We start from the raw sequence: 18,087 nt of genomic DNA, 5'->3' as shown, positions 1-18,087 counted from the left end.
CCTACCTCTTATTTTGTATACATTTTTCCTGTTGTTTATTCTTGCTGTCTTACTATTTATATTTTAAACCTGCACAGCTGGTGTTGAGCACTCACAATTTTGTTGTACATGGACAATGACAGTAAAGGGCCTTTCTATTCTATTGTAGAGTATGCCTTCCACTTACTAAATGCAAAAGAACCCACATAAGCAGTAACTGAAGCTGCTGGCAGAATCTCTAAAGGGAGGAGTGTTTTTATTTTTTTTTTTAATATTTTTATATATATATATATATATATATATATATATATATATATATATATATATATATATATATATATATATATATATATATATATATATATGTTTTTTTTTTTTAATTTATTTATTTATTTAGATTTAAAGCAGTCTAATTTTGAGCCTCTGAAAAAAGGGCCTATTATTTATTAAAACAGTTAATGAAATACTTTTGTTAAATTCCTCAAATTAAAGCTGAAAGTCTGCTCATCATTAACAAATATCATTAACAAATATCTGAGTATTGCACTTGCAGCAAAAACACAAAAGCTGTCTTGCCCCAACAAACTGCATTCTTTAAAAGCAGTAGCAACAATTTCCCTTCAGGGACAAGTAAAGTATCTCTCTACAAACTCATTTCAAACATGGTCAGGGTTTTAAAAATGTTTCTGTATGTAATAGTAACTCCAGAGCCAAAAATACAGGATGCAATCTGATCTACATGTTTGGTTTCAGACTATAAGGACTTCTGGCTTCATCTCAGCAAATTAGCATCAAATGATTATCCCAGACACCACGCTGGGTCTGTGCACAGGCAGCCAATTTGTTCACATCTTTTGTTTGCAAAAGCCAACCTTCAGGACAAAACTGGCCTAAAGGAGTGAAGAAATCAGGTTGTTTCAGAAAACTGAGGGGCTACACTAAGGTCCAGCGCAAGTCAAATGACTAGAGTAACAATGCAACACTAGCCTAGTAGGGCAAGGTGAAAAAACAGCTAGATATCATAACAGGTCCCCCTAATTGAACACAGTGGTAGCATACATTTAAAAAGTGATGCGGTCAAAAGGGAATTTAAAAGAAATGTACAGCAAAAGCGTAAAATAATAGTGCCTTTGTGCAGGCAGGACAAAAAAAAAAGAAAAGACAATGCAAAAAAATTTATCGACCACCTTTATTTACCGACAGAGGTCTCCAATAGCAGGGCTAGAATTCACACATTTGTAGAGAACTTCTGTTGTTCCACACAATGGACAACTGTATTTCTTTCAGAGCAATTATGCAGTGGTGCCACTGTGGAAGCTACAGGGCAAGTCAACAGTGGAGGAAAATATCAGCACAGAACAGACTGCAGAAACAAACTGAAGCTGGGCTGAGTTTACATCTGTAAAAGGATACCAGAGTGGAGTGTGTAAACAGTTGGAGAGGGTCAAATCTCAACTGTGTAAAAACACTTCCTCCCCTTATCGCTCTAAAGTAAAAAGAAAGGCATTAATTGACTCGCACATGGCCAGTGATCAAAGATGAAATGGGCAAGGAGGAAGATGCATTAGACCAAGGATTGCACTTCAAATAACAAGTAACGAGAAAATGTGAAATATCTTTGAGCTAATAAATTCACCTGACCAAAGTTTCATGATCAGCGCAAATTTAAGAGTCATCACCAGCGTGCTCCTCCAAAATGACCTAATGTTACTCCTTCAAAACATCTTCAGTACAAAAAGAACCTTAAATTCAGATTTAGGCGCCATTTCATCAATGCATTCAAAGATAGGTAGCACCTTTTGACCAAAGATCAAGGTGCATCCTATTTGCACCATGTGAAATACAGTCTCTGAAAGAATCTATGAAAATAGTTACGATTTACAGGCTGAAGATCATACAAGAATAGACCTCCTGTACAAAATATAAAACAATATCCCAGTGGTAAAGAAAAAAAAAATCCATAAATCTCAATGACTGAAGCTGTAACGTCATCTGAAATACCTGGTGTGTCAGAGCTTATGAGCTTGGGTTGGAGCTCCACAGTGCCTAGTTTAAAGCGAGAAAGCAATGGCACACACCACACTAAAGATACTCTTTCAAAATGCATATTTTCAAGCAGCAATTACAAAAATTTATCAATGGACAATGCATAACCTCTGAAAAAAATACTGTATGAAAACATCCCTGCTACTTTGTTTCCAAGTACAAAACCTCTACCAATAAGTTGCTCCAGAGTAGCAAGAAGTCCTTTTATTTTTTTGTTTTTTTTGTTAATTTCTGTTTTTTTTTTCCATCTTCGTTTTGTTTTTATTGGGTAAAACTCAGTCCTCACATTGAGTGTCATAGTAAATGACAGTCTTCTCCATTGGTTCACTCTGCTGAAGGATCCAGGAACATGCAAGCCTCGTAGTGGAGGTGCTCAGGAGGCTCCTGTAGGCCTGAGGATTAGCAACCATGGCTTAAGCCAGGGCTGGGAAGGCCTCTGGGTCGTCCACGTTTGGCACAGACGTAGATGACTGTTAGAAAAGGTGGACAACAAGTACAAGTTAGAAAAGATGACTGATTAATGGAAATGGTCCACTGCAATAATACAGAAATAAATTGACTGCCATCAGTCGTAAAATGATTTAACAGCAGAGGGCAATCTGTTCTTTAAATGAAGGGCTGTACCACTTCTATAAAAAAGGACGTTCTATATGACAAAAAGAGCAAATATCAGAATCACTGGTAATTTAAACATTTCGTGTTGTGCATCCCAACTTCCTGCGCATAAACCTGGTTGTTGCTGATATAACAGCAACTAAGCTGTGCTTAATGCCCCATACCTTGTCAGACCTTCCACCACGCATTGGCCTGGTGGCTTCGCCGCGGCCACGACCACCTCCACCTCCACCTCCACGGCCACCACGTGGTCCACCACGTCCACGGCCCGGACGGCCCAGGTCTCCAAAGTTGATCTCCAGCTGTGACGTAATGTCATTGGCTGGCTTCCTGCAATGGTGCTCATCATCTCCCTAAATTACAAAAACAAGGGTTAAAAATTAAGTTTTATTGTTTTGGTATATCTGCAACATAAATGTTCTGCTAGCATGCATGTCTGGATTTCATATACTCAGAGTACATGCAACTGTAGAAATTTTACCTTCGGCTCATCAACCTCAGGTTCAATCAGATCACCCTTCTTATCCTGCAGTGGACAGGTACAAAGACACAAGCCAACATTAACACACTGATCAAAATAATGTGCTTCCACCAACAAATTCAAATCTCTTAATAAGATAATACAGTTAATATAAAAACATCCTGTCGATTCCCGTTAAAAATTTATGACTCACACCTATAATGTGAAACCCAGTTTTAGTGACATGTTCTGCACATTGACTGAAAATCCTATGATGGAGTACTGCCTTAGAAAGTGAATACTGGCTAATACAATTTTGCACAACACTTTTTTTTTTAAAGGCATATTGCAAAAATAAAACTTGCATCATTGTCTGATAAGTACAACTACTTCCTGTTCTATGTTGAAGTTCTGACTTTGAAGTGCAGCCATGAAAACCTTTTGCACCGGTGCAACACTATTAAAGTCAGTTTCATCTCACGGAGAAAGAATATTTAACATAACCTCCAACACATGGGAGTTTCCATAATCTTCCCTAATTCCTGGCTAAGCTGTTGTCTCACCTATTTTGGAAGTGTCAATATACTACATTGGAAGAATAATTCTTGAATACTGGATACCTGTTAAAATGTAGCAACAAATAATTTCTCCAACCGAGAGCAGACCTTTTGTTTTTACTCACTTCTGCCTTGGACTTGTGGAGCACAAATCCTTTGTTCCAATCAGCTCCCTCGTTGGGCTTGCGGATGTTGAATTCTACCTTGGCGCGGTCCTTGTCCTGCATGGCCTTCCATTCATCCAGAGTCATCTCCTTGGGGCCTTCTTCCTTCACTTCTTCAACCTCATTCTCCCTTCAACATGAACACACCCAGATAAGCGTTAGAATTAATAACACTGTCTTTCAGTGTAACTGATTTAGTATGGATGTGCATGTGTGGCTACAAAATGCACATCAAAAGTTGTGAATCTTTTCACAGTGAAAGTGAAGTCTCATTGAGGAACACAGCAAGGTGAAAAAAATTACTTGTTCTCAGAGTCGGCAGCTGGATGCTCCTCTCCTTCAGGGTTTTCTTCAGTGACGTTTGATTGGTCAAGCTCACTGCAAGGAGGGGCAGGGAAGCCATGAAAATGAGGATTGCTCTGCATGCATCAATTTTAGTAAGCTTTACCCAGAACAGCACATGTGTCACCTAAGAATGGCATACTAATAGATCATTTAATGTATCTCTTGCAGACGAGAGAGTTATCGCTATCAAAGCGTAAAGGTGTTATTTAACTATCACAGAAGTTTCTTCTGTTCCTAAAGTAAGAACTTACTTCAGTTCATCCTTAACGGTGCCCCAGTTGTGAGATCCACTTCCACCACGCTTCTCTTCTCCTTTCAAACTACTGAAACAACATCTGGATTAGCCAGGATCATAACATGATCACTGCATCACAACACACACAAAGGTCTTAAAACCAGATGCATTAAGGGTATTTCAATGAAGCGATATATAAGAACAGTGAGCGGAAAAAAAAAAAAATATTACTTACGATTTGTCACTGCCGCTGTGCCGATCAAATTCACGTTTTCCTCGGGAATCAAAGCCATCGCTGCGACCCATGCCGCGACCCCTGCCTCCGCGGCCTCCCCTACCGCCACCACGTCCCCTCATTGGCCTGTCGCTGACGGGCCTAAAGAAATTAATGCAGAACAACTGTTACAATCACAGTCTGGCCAAGGTCCTTAGCCAATGGGGAAAACATTTTTATTGTCCAGTTGGGGGCAGTAAAAACAAGTTTTCACCATTACAACATAACACTCTTATCTCCGGTTTTGGTTTCTACAAACTCCTGAGGGAGTCCTGAACAGCTAACTGTGTCTACTGCTTGGTGCTAAGCTTTCTGTTTGCTTGGGTTTTTTGTTGTTTTTCCTTTTCCTGCTGCCTGCTGTAAACAAAAACTGAGAATATGAAAGTGAATCAATCAGCTGAGCAATGACCTAAAGCTCCCTGTAAGACTCCATACAACTGAGTGGGACTGCACATACAACTGATTTTTTTTTTAAAAGGTTCATAAAAATCCTGATAGTAGCTACTTAAAAGTTGATTTGCAGATGACTTTATTTTTTTCAGTTTCCTACACAGATTTTTGTGACAATAAAATATATGTGCCTGCCGCAGTTTGGGCAAGACTACAGTCTCTTATCATGGTAAAAAACGCCTAAACAGTTGTAGTCCCACCCAATAATGACAACTATTTTGTGAAAGCAGAAGACACCCTGTTGGAAATTAGTCTGCTCAGAAAATAAACTCACTTCTCCACTGAAAATTCACCACCCTCAGGCTTCTCGCCAGAGTCGCCAGCAGGCCTCTCGAAGCGGCGAGGTGGCCGCCTGTCCGCTGGCCGTCTGTCTGTTGCGGGGCGTCCTTCTCCCTGGCCGCCCTGGGGTCTGGACCCCTCACCCTCCGGCTTCCGGCCCATCCTCCTCATTCCAGCACCTAGGATTGACCACAACAGGAGGATCAGATGACCATTAGCAGTGAAAGTGACAGATTGGGACCAAATGCCGAGTGTGATAAAAGACAAAGAAGATGTGTTTGTTGTGTTTAAGTGGAGCAAATAATTCCAATTAACATGCAAAGGAAGTTGACCTACTTTTGTTTTCTAACCTGGAAAGCCATCTGATAACTTAATCACTCGTTACTCCTTCCTTTCACAGGCCAGCCATGTGAATTAACACCTACACAGTGTTTAACCCTGTATGGCCCATCTAACTGCCACTGACCCAGTGTGACACAACACCACCCACCCATTGCTTAACTCACCAGCTACCAAAATAGACATCCACCACTACACAGGAGCAGCTGGTTGCACCATAGTCAGCGCACCTGTCTCATCTTCTCTCTTGCAAACAGATATGAGCCTACTTGGCAGCCTGAAGTGAAGATAATGGCAAACTAACCTCCTGGAACTAGGTCAAATCCTGACGCTGGAAAATTTAAGACAAACAAGTTGTAAAACAAAAATATATTGAATGACTTGTTAACTATACATGATGTTATATATGACAATTAAATATCTGGGGGAAAATGGAAACCGGAGATACAAGCGCTGTGAATGTACGTCGACCGCGTGCATCGCGGCTGCATTATGTGCCAATGGGAAGTGGCGGGTTAAGAGCCTGTGCTTTAACACGCCCCACACTACAACCACGAGGTTCATCCGCGCGAGAGCAGTGCAGGCTCCGAGGTCCAATCCACCTGCCGATCCGCCACGAGCGTACACATGTACTCATATTACGTTACTTCAATCATTGCACGTGCTAAACTTCCTTCTCCTTAAAGCGCCTGCCATTAATATACAGAAAGATATTTTTCTTTTATTTTTAAAATAATTAACTGCTTCCTAAAAACTGCTTTCTGGGTCAGCTCAGCCACAAGTGGGGGTCTCTGGAAGCCCATCGTGGCAAGCATAAACGTATAAACCCGGAGATACACCCCCGGCCAGTCAGGCTTTCAGGTTCTACCCGCTCAACAAGGCCCACTGGAGGGGGGAGGGCAAGCCAAAACACGTCGGGCAGCAAATTTTTTAAGCCCAACGGATCCCACTGCAGAACACGTTTGTTTAAATGTCATTGTTCGGGTAAATGACAGCCAGCAGGGGCACACAACAGCCATGTGGACCGCATGTCACGGGGAGGGTGGCTTGTGAACCATTGCTAGCTAGTAATCAAGCAGCTTAGCCTGTTAGCTCAATGTTAAGCATCTGCTTTAACTGTGCGAGACATGAAACGTGAAAATTATATTTTACCATCTTTCTTGAGCGGGACGGCCTGGGTCTCCTCCTTCTTATCGGTCAAGGGGGTCTTTCTCTCTTTCTGAGACTCCTTTTTAGGCTGCTTGGCAGCCTGGGCTGCAGTCTTGGCGGCACCAGGGGCAGAAGCCTCCTTCTTCTTCTTTACTTCGGCTTGCTTCAGCAGCTCAAACGGATCCGACTCGTCGTCAAATAACTGGTCGAACCGATTGGTTATGGCACAGCCAAAACCTTCTTGCATTTGTCCGGGCATGATGGCGCCCCTTCAGCAGGATTTTCCTCCGATTCTACGAGGCTTGGTGCGAGCACTTCGCTAGGTGAAGCCACAAGATGGCTGGGAAAGGACCGTCTTCTCTTCCGGCGCGATAGACATCCGGGACCTCTGGGTTGGCGCGGGTGGGGTGTGTAGTTTCTTTGGACGATCAAATCACTAGACTGGGTTACTGATAGGCAATTGAAGAAACTCGTTTACCCACAATGCAAGAGGGGCTAGTGTTGCTATCCGGTGTAGTCTGTAAAATAAAGCATGAGTGCCCTCATTTACACTGCGTGCTCTTGTTTTGACTTTTCAGAAATGTCCCCAGTTCTCGAAACTGTCTTGAAAAGCACTGCAGACTGGTTTCCACACTAATGAGGGCCCAAATATTTGGTCAGGCTTATTATATATTGCCTCACATATCTCGAAGGGAAACAGCAGGTGCTCCTCTTAATAGAGGCACTATAGTTTTGTTGGAAAACAAAAGGAAGTGGTCAAAGATTTCACTTAAACTGTTAAAGTTTAAGTTTACGGTAGAGTTAATATACAGAGTATAGGTATGTTAGTACAGCTCAGAACAAGCATTCGCACAATATCGGGGCCTAGCCCCCATTTAAAGCTGGCAAGTAGCCTACTGCAAGTATAAACAGCACTTCACATTTGTATTTAGAGATAGCTTTATCAGCACTGCCTGATGTAGGTGAGGAAACCTGCAAACAGTGCTATACAAAAATGCATTGTGGTGGTTTAAGACTGTAACACAGGGCTACAATTAAAAATTATTTTTCTGCTTCCTGATCACTTATTTTTTTGCGTATCTGTCACACTTGCATGTTTCAGATCATCAAAAAAAAAAAATTTACACAAACATAACACAAGTGAATATAAAAATCAGTTTAAAATGATGTTTTCTTGTATTAGTCTAAGAAAGCTATGCAAATAAACCTGGTCCTGTGTGAAAAGGTAATTACCCCCTGGACCTAATAGCTGGTTGTGCCACCCTTTGCAGCAAGAACCAAAATCAAGCGCTTGTGATAACTGGCAATAAGTGTTTCAGAACGCTGTGGAGGACATGTGGCCCAACCCTCTTTGCAAAATTGTTTCGATTCAGTCACATCGGAGGGTTTTCAGGCATAAATGGCCTGACCTTATGTGTATGTTCTTTAAGGTCATGGCAAAACAAAATGCAATCAGATTTAAGTCCAGATTTTGACAAAACCTTCATTTTGTTCTTGTTTAGTTGAGCTATTCAAGTAGTATATTTGCTAATGGTTTTCAGATTGTTCTGCTGCATAACCCAAATGTTCTTGAGCTTCAGAACATAAACTGATGGTCAGACATTCTCCCTTAAGACTGTTTGGTAGAGAGCAGCATTTATGATTCCATCAGTTAGGACAAGTGATCCAGGTCCAGAAGCAGGAAAGTTGCTCCAGACCATCACACTACCACCACCATATTTGACTCTTGAAATCTTGGAGATCACTGAAATGTTTTTGACATTGAGAAGGAAAAGTGGGAAGGAAAAGCTCAATTTTAAAAGTAATCACTGTTCCAAGTTGTATCCATTTATGGAAAATGGGTCCCTTTGTGGTTTGTTGGAGTCTCAAAGACATAGAGATGGTTTTCCAAGACTTTCAAGACTGATAGATGTCAGTGACTTTGTTTCTCAGCTGCTCCTGAGTTTCTTTAATTTGTGGTATGTTGTGCTGTTTTTTGAAATCTTTTAGCCTACTTCGCTTTGTCAGACAGGTTCTGTTTAAGTGATTCAACAGGCCTGATAATCCCGCTTGGGTGTGGTTGGTGAAAATGAACTCAGCTTTACAAAAAATGTGGTTAAAGAAAGTTAGTTCATGATTTAACAAGGAGACTAATTAATTTTTCACATGGGCGCAGGAATGTTTGGATAACCCTTAATAAATGAAATGATCATTTAAAAACAGCATTTTGTATTCACTGAGATTATCTTTGTCTAATATTAAAATGCATTTGATGATCTGCAACATTTTTGTGACATTTTCTTTTAATCAGCAGCTGTTCCACAGCACAGAATGAGTTATTTTCACCACCATGTTTCTGGTTCTGATATATTGTATTTGTTTACTTGGAAATTGAGAAACGGACACATTAATAAGGAGACAGTGAGTAGTTGAGCATCATGCATCATCAAGAAAATGAAAACATTTAGAGTTTTAGTATGATGTAAGACTAAACACATGCACCAGTCTCAGTCTTATTTAATGTGTGGCTGGGATTAAATTAAAAATAACAACCTATACCTTAAAAAATATTCTCCAGTTTCAACATTTAATATGTTGTCTTGTCTGTAATATTTTCATTAAACAAACACGTTATAAATGATCTCTAAATTCCTGCACTTTTATGTGCATTTATATTTTGCAGTGCCACGTGGTAGTTGGAAACTTGGTTGTGCTTCATGTATGATTATATATATATATATATACCCTGTAGCCAATAAGCAAATATTAAATAGGCATATGTAATACTGTGAGTGGCTGAAAAGACAACCGAACACAAAGCAAGACCACACATTAAACAGAAGCTTGATGTTTTGTTGCTGGTTCTCCTCGGTAGTCTTAAAAAAACAAAAAAACAGTAACTGTTTATATCGAAATTTTGAGAATCTTAAAAACTCCCATAATAGTTGACTTTAAATCGTCCGGGAATTTTTTTTCTTCCTATATCTGTCTCGCGTTTCTGAGTGGTCCAGCTCGAACGGTGATGCCACTTTTGCTGACTTCCCCCTCGCGACCAGACTTTCGGTAGTCCGTTCAGTAACTCCTGCATATGCGCAAAATGACGTCCGCAGTCACCAAAGCTATGATAGAGTCCTACGCGCTCATGATTATGGTCATGGGCACGTTTTTCATCTATTTCTGCGGGATGGTTTGGGCTTTTTGCAATCCGAAACTGAGCGGAGCAGAGGAGGAGTGCGAGACTGGAGACCAAACAATGGAACACGGAGATGGCTGCTGGGTTTCTGCCCCAGATCCTCCGGAGAGGTATTTCGAGAGCGCTTGTGCGCACCTGCCGGCACCTCCGTACACCGCCGAGAGGCTCACACGAAGTACCTATATCAACTTTTGGGAAGACACAGATAGTCTGCTGTCAGACTGCACTGCGTTTTGCCGTGAGGACCATGGGATTAACAACCAGATTGGAGAAAGTGGAGAAAATGCATAGTGGTGATCACATTTATTTCTGTGTATTTAGACTCCAAAACTGTGTTAGTAGCTGTGTTAGTAGGTTCTGATAATTTGTTAAGTCTCTGAATAAGAATTAGTGCAACAGGCAGTGCTTATTTGTATTGTTAGATGAAAATGTGTGCTGTCACAACATGCACCACACTCATCAGTTCCCACTTAAAATTCAGCCTTGCAGGTTGCTGTGACAGGTAGAGGTGTGTTATTTTTCTGACAGCCAGAGCACATAATCCTCCTAGGAGACCTGTGAGACGGGAATAAAATGTTTTCCATCCAGAACTGGGTGATCTGCATCAAGATGATCCTGCAGGATTTGGGGGATCACGGTGGGCTTTCCTTTTGTTCGTCCTTCAGTTTCTTCCTTACTTCTCTTTCTAGCTGCAGTAATTTCTCATACAAAGACTCCGATGTCTCCAAGTCAATGTCCATCTGTGAAGAGACACAGAAGACATATGTGGAACTACATTACAGACTGTTTTGACTCAACATTAGTTTTTAATGTAAATTTTTACCCGCCGTACCTTACGGGGCTGTGTGTAGTTGTTCCCTAGCCCAGATGTTAAGCTGTGATACTTTGCATATGGGTCCAGCGATTCAGGCTTTTGTTTAAATAACCAAAACTGAAAATAAGAACAGAATTGAGAACATGAATTTCACCTGAACTGTGTGTTGGAAGTGTGAATTTCTGTTTTACTTTCCAGAACTTCAGCTCCATTATAAGGTGTCAATGTGAAAGTGTTTGTGAACATTCTTATCTGTGAGTTTGAAAGAAATACACATCTCAGATAGAGCCAAACACCCAACTATGCATTTGTAACAACTGTGTCACTCACAAGCCAGAAGATAGGCGTAAACAGTGTCCAGAGGAATGCTGGGAAGGAGGGCAGGATGTTGTAGGTCAGATTGGTCATCACAAAACCAGGACAAATCACAGATGAGTACAAACCCTAAAAAAATAATGAGCACCAGGGTCACTTTCATCAAAATATTAGGAGCTTAAAAAAAGAAATGCAATTTCTGGTGTGAGTCAGTCATGGCATGTGAGGTGCATGAGCTGACCTGTTTATTGTAGTGTGTGTTGAGTGTGAGGCTGAGCAGGTCAGAGGCATATTTGGAAGAGCTGTAAGGCTGAGTGCCTTTTTTATGTTGAATGTCTTCGAGACTAAAGGCCGAACGATGAGCATTACTAGAGGAGGTCCAGACCAGCTGGGAGGTCCGGCCTGCACGGCACAGCATTGGCTCCAGCTCCCTGACCTTTATCATTAAAAGCAGGACACAAAATCACAGAAAGATAAAATTAAAACTTGCACTGCAGTTTGTCCAAAAAAGAAGCTAAACCCAAGGTAACTGGGTGAACTGTGTGAGAACAGATGAGATTACTGCATGTACTTAAACACATCTGTATATTAAACTGGATGCTTATGCAGCAAGCTGACATAACACTAAAACCAGCTGATATTATATAAGTAACCAAAATAACTTTAACAAAATAGTATGGGCAGTGGAACCTAGGGTCCAGTGGGCTGTAGGGTTGACTGGGCTTGTTCTAGTTATTGATCTTGAAGGCCTTGGACTCTGTTCTTTTAAGCATTCGAAAGCAGTTTTGGGGGTTTGACAATGTGCACAGTCCTACAGTTGAAGGCCAGTTCTGTTTTGGGTGTCATTACTGTCTCTGTTTGGTCTACAAAAACATTTCTATGGGAGGAATGTGCCAAACTAATCTCCACATAAATGCCAGTGCCGAATCAGCCTTATTCTCTTTGCCTGGCAGTGGTTTTAATGTTGTGGCTAATCTACCGTATGTAGATTTTAAAGAAACTGAATGAGCATTTTAAGAAGATTCCACCAAAACTGTTCACTCTCACTAAAAGTGAGAGTGAACAGTTTTCTTAAGCGCACTGAAGACTGTTTTATAATTGCTGAAAGTTTAAACAAGAACTTTGAAAAGGTTACTTTGATGGCAGCCCCAATTTAGCCGAAAATGCAAAGTGAGCAGAATATTACCTGCTGTGACCTTATGGCTAGAGCAGTATGTGCTGTTAATTTTTAATGAGCATAGTTGCTAAGTGACAGACAGATCCAGTATCACCTATATTTGTTTCATCAAGGACAACCGACCAGCAATTAGTCTTCCTTCAGAAAACTATGACAAAGCACATCTCAGTACAATATTTTATGAGCAGATCTGTCTAAAATATGAAGATTATTCAGACACCAAATTACAAAAGTGACTCACAAAAAGAAAGTGACCAAAGAGATTTGTCATAAAAACTTCCTGGAGGCCATCAGGGGTAACACCATCCTGCTGTGTCAGAATGCCCTCACCGGTGGCAAACATTGTGATGACATTTCTGCAATACAGGTTTATAGAAATTTGAGGCAAAAGAAATGCAGCATGGGACACAGTTGAAGATGATGAAATATAAAGAAACTGTGATGCACTGTAGATAAAATTGAGGATTCAGGCACATCTAGAGTTACTAGTTTACCTGGAAAAGAGGCCTTTGAAAAAGGCATTTACATCAAACCGTGGATTTGGCATGATTCCTGCATTCAGGTAAAGGTAGTCCAGCCGGTCGTACCTGCAGATAACAAACAATGGTTGTCTATAGCACATAAAGAACTATCAGCATAACTGGTGATCAGTGATGATTTATCAAGTACAGATTTGATTTCTGTGTTTCTGAGTTCATCTTCCCACCTCTTTTTGACCTCCTGTGCAGCACTAATGACGGAGGAGATGCTGCTGGTGTCCACCTGCAGCAGGGCCACCTGGGCTTTGGGGTGAGAGGTGAGGAGAGCTGAGTGAGCAGCTTCAGCCCTGCGCATGTTCCTGCAGGCCAGACAAAGCTGGAGACCCTCTGTGTCCACTGAAAGGAGACGCTCACACAGTGCCAGGCCAATGCCACTGCAGGGAAATCCATATTACTATTACTACTAGTATTTACTACTACTACTACTACTACTTACAACAATACTTTACTACAGTATTACTGTTTAATACTGTGGATTAAATTCACTGCAAAAATGACATTTAGTCAAACATTTTTGTAATATAACTAGTAGTAAGTTCACTGAACATATAAAGTTTCCTGATTTGAAGGTTATCATTTAAAAAACAAAAACAGTGATTACCTATTGGCTCCTGTTACCAAAATCACCTTATTCATCCTGTTAACTTCAAACTGCCAATATAGAAAACTACATTTGCTGCCAAATGTTCTTTTAAGTCAGTTGATCCGTGCAAAGTCCTAAGAATGATTTCCTGATCTGTGAAGTAACAGTTTTCGCCCCACCTCTGAGTTCTGATTGGATGCTGTAGCAGCACTCCGCCAATAAGATCCACATGGTTGTCAGCTGATCATCTTTAGGGACAGCCCACTCAGACACAGCATGAAATATTCAGCTCTGTTCATGAATAAGACAAAAGCTCTCAAACAGATTCAATTTCCAGTTTAATTTTTATTTAATGAACAACTTTTGCTTACAGAAATATATAAAATATTCTCACTTAAACATTTGAGTACAAAGATGAAATGAATCTCAACATATTAGGACTTCATCTGCCTGCACTGAGCTGATGGAGAATGCCATGAAATGCTTTCTTTGTCTTGTGAGAACATCTGCAAGCTTCACAAATGTATCTTTAAACCAAATATCAGATTTAATTTGTAGAATGTCTTTGCCCAGATAGGGATAAGTTGAAAGGGCAATGATCTGAGCTTTCTCTTGATTTACAAAGAGGGACAAAGACCTGCAAAAGCAAAGCCTGTAAACACAGTTAAACTATCTGAAAGTCAGCACAGACGTGGACAAACAAACAAATCGAAGAGGAAATAATACAGAAGAAAAAGCCAACTGCAGAAAGCTAAACCTGTAGATGACTCATCAGATATTTATTTTTCATTTGCTTGTATAAACTACAGTGAAAGCGTTCACTCATAGGCATCTTATGGTTCTTGTCAAACACACCATTTAGGATGAATACCTACATTTAATCTGCTTTCAAAAAAAGACTTATTTTCTCTGTCATTTGTTCAACATCCACAGCACTCTCAGTAACATCTTTCCAATGACACTGACTGTAAACACATACTGTTGAACCAACGCGGCCTGGATTGCTGATAAGCATCTTCCAATATCTCATCGATTATCAATCACAATGGTTTAGAGCTTAGTGTATGATCAACTCAACAGTTTGCAGCAGGATAAAAGATAACGTAGAAATCCAAAATGTAACCTAGAGAATTATTGCATTGCATCAAATACAATACTCCAAATAAAGAGCATATTAATGCACAAACAAAACCAACGGAACAAACACATATTAACATATAAATACTAATACAAAATATTGATATTTGAGATTTAGAATTATCTGTTTAAAATACAGAGTCATATACATTTAATGTTGAAACCACGTCAAGGAGATGTAAAAGATGGTATTTCCTTGTTATTCTCGTCAATCTAAATGTGTGGTGATTAGATACTTGAGATAAGATGAACTGTAACAGTGATGGTTTTTCTGGACTTTCCTCCTCTACATTCAAGCAGTCTTCCAAGAGAAAACACTAGAGAGTTCAGTTGCATTAGTTTTGTTGTCAATATGAAAATTGCTGTAACATAGGAAATTTAAACCAACATTAACAAATGCAATTAAAATATATTTTCAAAAGTGCCAAATGTCACTTGCTACATTAAATTAGGCTTCATCGACATGAGTCAGAGCCTTAGGTCATGTTCTTAAGCATGTTTGAAGAATAGCGTAGTATAAAACAGCACTGTTTTTTTGAGGAATATTTCTATGCATATAAAACATCTTAGCCAACTTGTTTTTGCTAATAACTGACACACACTCACTCTTTTGGGTAGTACATAGTGCCCCCAACCCTGTTACTCTACAGAGACAAGCTTAAACCTGGATAATGTCTGCTGTTATTGCCATATTTTCATTTACTTCCAGAGATGAGCAGACTGGAAATCACTGTCTTTAACACTGCACTGGCTTAAGATTGTATTTCCAAGATGGCCCTGTGTATCTCCTGGAAGGACGGCCGTTCTTTTGCATTCCTCCTCCAGCAGCTCAGCATAATCTTGTAGAGCGAGTCCGGGCACAACACAGGTTGAGGCAGGTAGATCTGCACAATATGGATGAGATATTAACTCAGGGAATCAAAAGAGTTTACTGTTTTAGCACTTTAGACTGTTTAGCTGTTTCCTTTAATTGAAAAATACAATTTATTAAGTAACTTACACTTTGGGTTCAGAGCAAACACATTCACTTCAATGGCTGTAATAATGGAACTAATAGAAGTTTATGGCTAACAAGAAATACACTGTGGAGGTGTTGATTGACACTGGCAAATAAAAAAATGAAGTCAAATTTATGAAATTAGAAAGAATTGTATCAAACTAGATTTTCAGCTGTGATTTTTAGACTAGTGGCTCCATTAGCTCACGAGGAGACACAAATCCATAGAAGGATTGTGTCAGGAGGCATCTGGTGTAAAAAAAATATGCTAAATCGAATATATAGATCGATTTGCTGTAGCTACCTTTTGTGAATAAGAGAGAACAACATTTTGTTAGAAGGCTCATTAAAACAATATGGAAATAAATATCTGAAACCAAACTAAATATATCTCATATCAAAACTAGTACATTTACATCATCATTCCCTAATATCTCCATAAATGACCTACTGTGTGAAGGTATGGGTATGTAGTACTTGGTGTTTGTTTGGTGAAATCCAGTGAGAAATTTATTTTCCTTTAGAATAGGATAAAGCTTCTGCTAACTCCTTTTCATTCATTCATTTGTGTTTTTCCCATTTTAATTGAATTCTTTGTCGTAAAACAGTTTGTTTAATTTCTTATTTTTTTGTTTTGTTCAAAAATGCTGATAATAACTACATTTTTCTTATTTAAAAAGAAACAATGACAAAATGCTTCTGGCAGCCCTCACCTGTCGTTTCTGGTCCCTGAAAAACTCTCCCGTGTTTTCTATCACCTGCTCATCAGTGAGCTGAGAGTAGGGCTGTTCCTTGCAGAAGTTTAGTATCTCCCACAGGGTCACCCCGAAGGCCCAAACATCGCTGGCTGTGGTGAACTTCCCCTGCAAAGCAGAAGATTGCAAACATGTTTTTTTTCTACTTTTTAATAATCACTGTACAAATAACAGCATTTAAACTGATAATGTTTACTAATCAGTAATTGACTTGAAAGCTATCTGCTATCTGTTTTACAAGTAGACAAATAAATAGAGCATTAGACAGATAAGTAGACAGATGAGGTGTTGGTGACGTAAATCACACGATTGTTGTTTCAGCTGAAATTGGCAACACTGATGAGTAACAATCACAATAACATGTATCAACAAATACTAAATTTTTGTTTCAGTGTCAGTAGAAAAAAATAATACAGTATATCATGTCTATAAAACATTTTATACATAATGTCATAAAAATAACCGACAATCTATGGTATATGAATTATCATATAATTGTTTTCTTTTATACTAAATTAAGTATTTACTAAAGTTTAATTAGATATCAATTTACAATTTATCAGTAACGGTTGAATAAAGTGATGTTTTTGCAGGAAGTCCTCACCAGCAGGATGCTTTCCCATGACATCCAGCGTATAGGCAGCACTGCCCGGCCCTGGATGCGATAGTAGTCCCCACTGTACAGGTTTCTGCTCATGCCAAAGTCAGCTATCTTTATTGTGTACTTTTTGCCCACCAGACAGTTTCGTGTGGCCAAGTCTCGATGAACAAAGTTAAGTGAGGATAGGTACTTCATCCCCGAGGCTATCTGAGTGGCCATGTAGCAGAGATTACTGAAGCTGGGGAGGAGAGAGAATAAATATTCATATAATTTGCTTGAAAATCATGTTTACATGTGTTTGCATATATTAGCCCCCTTCCTACCTCACAGTAGGTGCATTGCTAAGCAGAGCAAGATGTCCCTCTGGTTCGTGGCGGGACAAGAACTGGTTGAGATCTCCGTTCTCCATGTACTCTGTGATCATGCAGAAAGGGTCGCTGTGGATGCACACAGCTAGGAGGCGAATGATGTTGGGGTCCTTCAAACGTGACATGATCTTTATTTCTTTAAGGAAGTCATTCCTTCCAATGGAAAACAATTTGCAAGTTAAAGGTGAGAAAAATAAAAACTTCACATGTACACTTGCAATTTCATTTCATTTAAAGGGTACAAGAAGCACCGGCACACCTGGCATTTTTATTGGCATCTGAACGGAGCATCTTCACAGCCACCAAGACGGGCTCATCTTCTGTGATGTCAAACAAAAACTCTTTATTCATAAACTCCTGCATTCCTTCTGCCTCACACAGGTGGACCTAGAAGAGAAACAGGGAGCGGGGAGAGTGCGATTCAAAACGTGACTTGTGTTTTATCTTATGCAAAGCTGTAACCAAAGCTGTAACCTGCACCTCTCCAAACTGGCCTTCTCCAAGCTTCTCTTTAAATGTGAGCAGTTTTCGTGGGAACTCCTCCACAGCAACATCCTTCCCTGACAACAGGTCCATAGTTACTGCAGGGATGGCATAGGTGTTGCTTCCAGTTACACCTTGTAGGTTTACAACATCTGCCTCTGCGTAGTGAGGGACGCCATCTTGGACTGCAAAAGAGGCAGTGGATTTAGAAGCAGAAGTGCTGGTCGAACCTGAAATGCAACATGGTAACTATA

General features: G+C 40.0%; 3 protein-coding genes across 8 annotated transcripts in view; all 3 read right to left on the bottom strand.

Moving 5' to 3' along the window:
- Positions 1–1,150: 1,150 nt before the first annotated feature.
- serbp1a (SERPINE1 mRNA binding protein 1a) lies at positions 1,151–7,265 on the bottom strand. Of its 4 annotated transcripts, none has more exons than XM_085447897.1 (9): positions 6,896–7,265; positions 5,400–5,583; positions 4,637–4,777; positions 4,418–4,489; positions 4,125–4,199; positions 3,783–3,954; positions 3,122–3,166; positions 2,805–2,993; positions 1,151–2,495 (listed from the first exon to the last, which is right to left on the bottom strand). In XM_085447897.1, the coding sequence occupies exons 1-9, from the start codon at positions 7,149–7,151 to the stop codon at positions 2,439–2,441; spliced, it is 1,191 nt and encodes a 396-aa protein (XP_085304023.1). In that variant the 5' UTR covers positions 7,152–7,265; the 3' UTR covers positions 1,151–2,438. The 4 variants fall into 4 exon arrangements, with proteins under 4 accessions (XP_085304023.1, XP_085304026.1, XP_085304025.1 ...); XM_085447900.1 differs by having other exon boundaries at positions 4,418–4,486; XM_085447899.1 differs by having other exon boundaries at positions 3,783–3,951; positions 6,896–7,264.
- A 2,108-nt stretch (positions 7,266–9,373) lies between these two features.
- Positions 9,374–13,635, bottom strand: hsd17b7 (hydroxysteroid (17-beta) dehydrogenase 7). Its single transcript, XM_085447902.1, has 9 exons — positions 13,511–13,635; positions 13,077–13,283; positions 12,865–12,957; positions 12,612–12,726; positions 11,435–11,629; positions 11,209–11,322; positions 11,075–11,130; positions 10,897–10,996; positions 9,374–10,804 (listed from the first exon to the last, which is right to left on the bottom strand). Exons 1-9 carry the CDS (start codon positions 13,543–13,545, stop codon positions 10,697–10,699), a joined length of 1,023 nt encoding a protein of 340 aa, XP_085304028.1. The 5' UTR covers positions 13,546–13,635; the 3' UTR covers positions 9,374–10,696.
- Positions 13,636–13,817: 182 nt separating this feature from the next.
- The window catches only part of ddr2a (discoidin domain receptor tyrosine kinase 2a), a 31,495-nt gene continuing 27,225 nt past the window's right edge, over positions 13,818–18,087 (bottom strand). For 2 of the 3 annotated variants that reach the window (XM_085448684.1, XM_085448685.1), the window contains exons 12-17: positions 17,831–18,018; positions 17,610–17,737; positions 17,306–17,503; positions 16,986–17,220; positions 16,340–16,489; positions 13,818–15,513 (exon numbers count right to left, since the gene is read on the bottom strand). In XM_085448684.1, coding sequence (XP_085304810.1) covers positions 15,382–15,513; positions 16,340–16,489; positions 16,986–17,220; positions 17,306–17,503; positions 17,610–17,737; positions 17,831–18,018 — 1,031 coding nt within the window. In that variant the 3' untranslated portion in view covers positions 13,818–15,381. Of the gene's footprint in view, positions 15,514–16,339; positions 16,490–16,985; positions 17,221–17,305; positions 17,504–17,609; positions 17,738–17,830; positions 18,064–18,087 lie in introns of all 3 variants that reach the window. The other variant, XM_085448683.1, reaches the window with a different exon arrangement.

Source organism: Copadichromis virginalis, linkage group LG23, assembly GCF_057382275.1.
Source record: "Copadichromis virginalis isolate Kocher_CV1m ecotype Utaka linkage group LG23, C_Virginalis_male_GT1.1, whole genome shotgun sequence".
NCBI lineage: Eukaryota > Metazoa > Chordata > Actinopteri > Cichliformes > Cichlidae > Copadichromis > Copadichromis virginalis.
The sequence above is the reverse complement of the archived record's forward strand: the minus strand, read 5'-3'. Positions and strand labels throughout refer to the sequence as shown.

Coding starts and splice junctions, on each gene's coding strand:
- serbp1a (XM_085447897.1), bottom strand. CDS start 7,151: ATGCCCGGACAAATGCAAGAAGGTTTTGGCTGTGCCATAACCAATCGG. Junction 3,955..4,124: donor GCTGCCGACTCTGAGAACAA/GTAATTTTTTTC, acceptor GTGTTCATGTTG/AAGGGAGAATGAGGTTGAAG. Junction 2,994..3,121: donor CTGAGGTTGATGAGCCGAAG/GTAAAATTTCTA, acceptor TTTGTAATTTAG/GGAGATGATGAGCACCATTG.
- hsd17b7 (XM_085447902.1), bottom strand. CDS start 13,545: ATGAATAAGGTGATTTTGGTAACAGGAGCCAATAG. Junction 11,323..11,434: donor ACACACACTACAATAAACAG/GTCAGCTCATGC, acceptor TTATTTTTTTAG/GGTTTGTACTCATCTGTGAT. Junction 10,997..11,074: donor TATAATGGAGCTGAAGTTCT/GGAAAGTAAAAC, acceptor TTCTTATTTTCA/GTTTTGGTTATTTAAACAAA.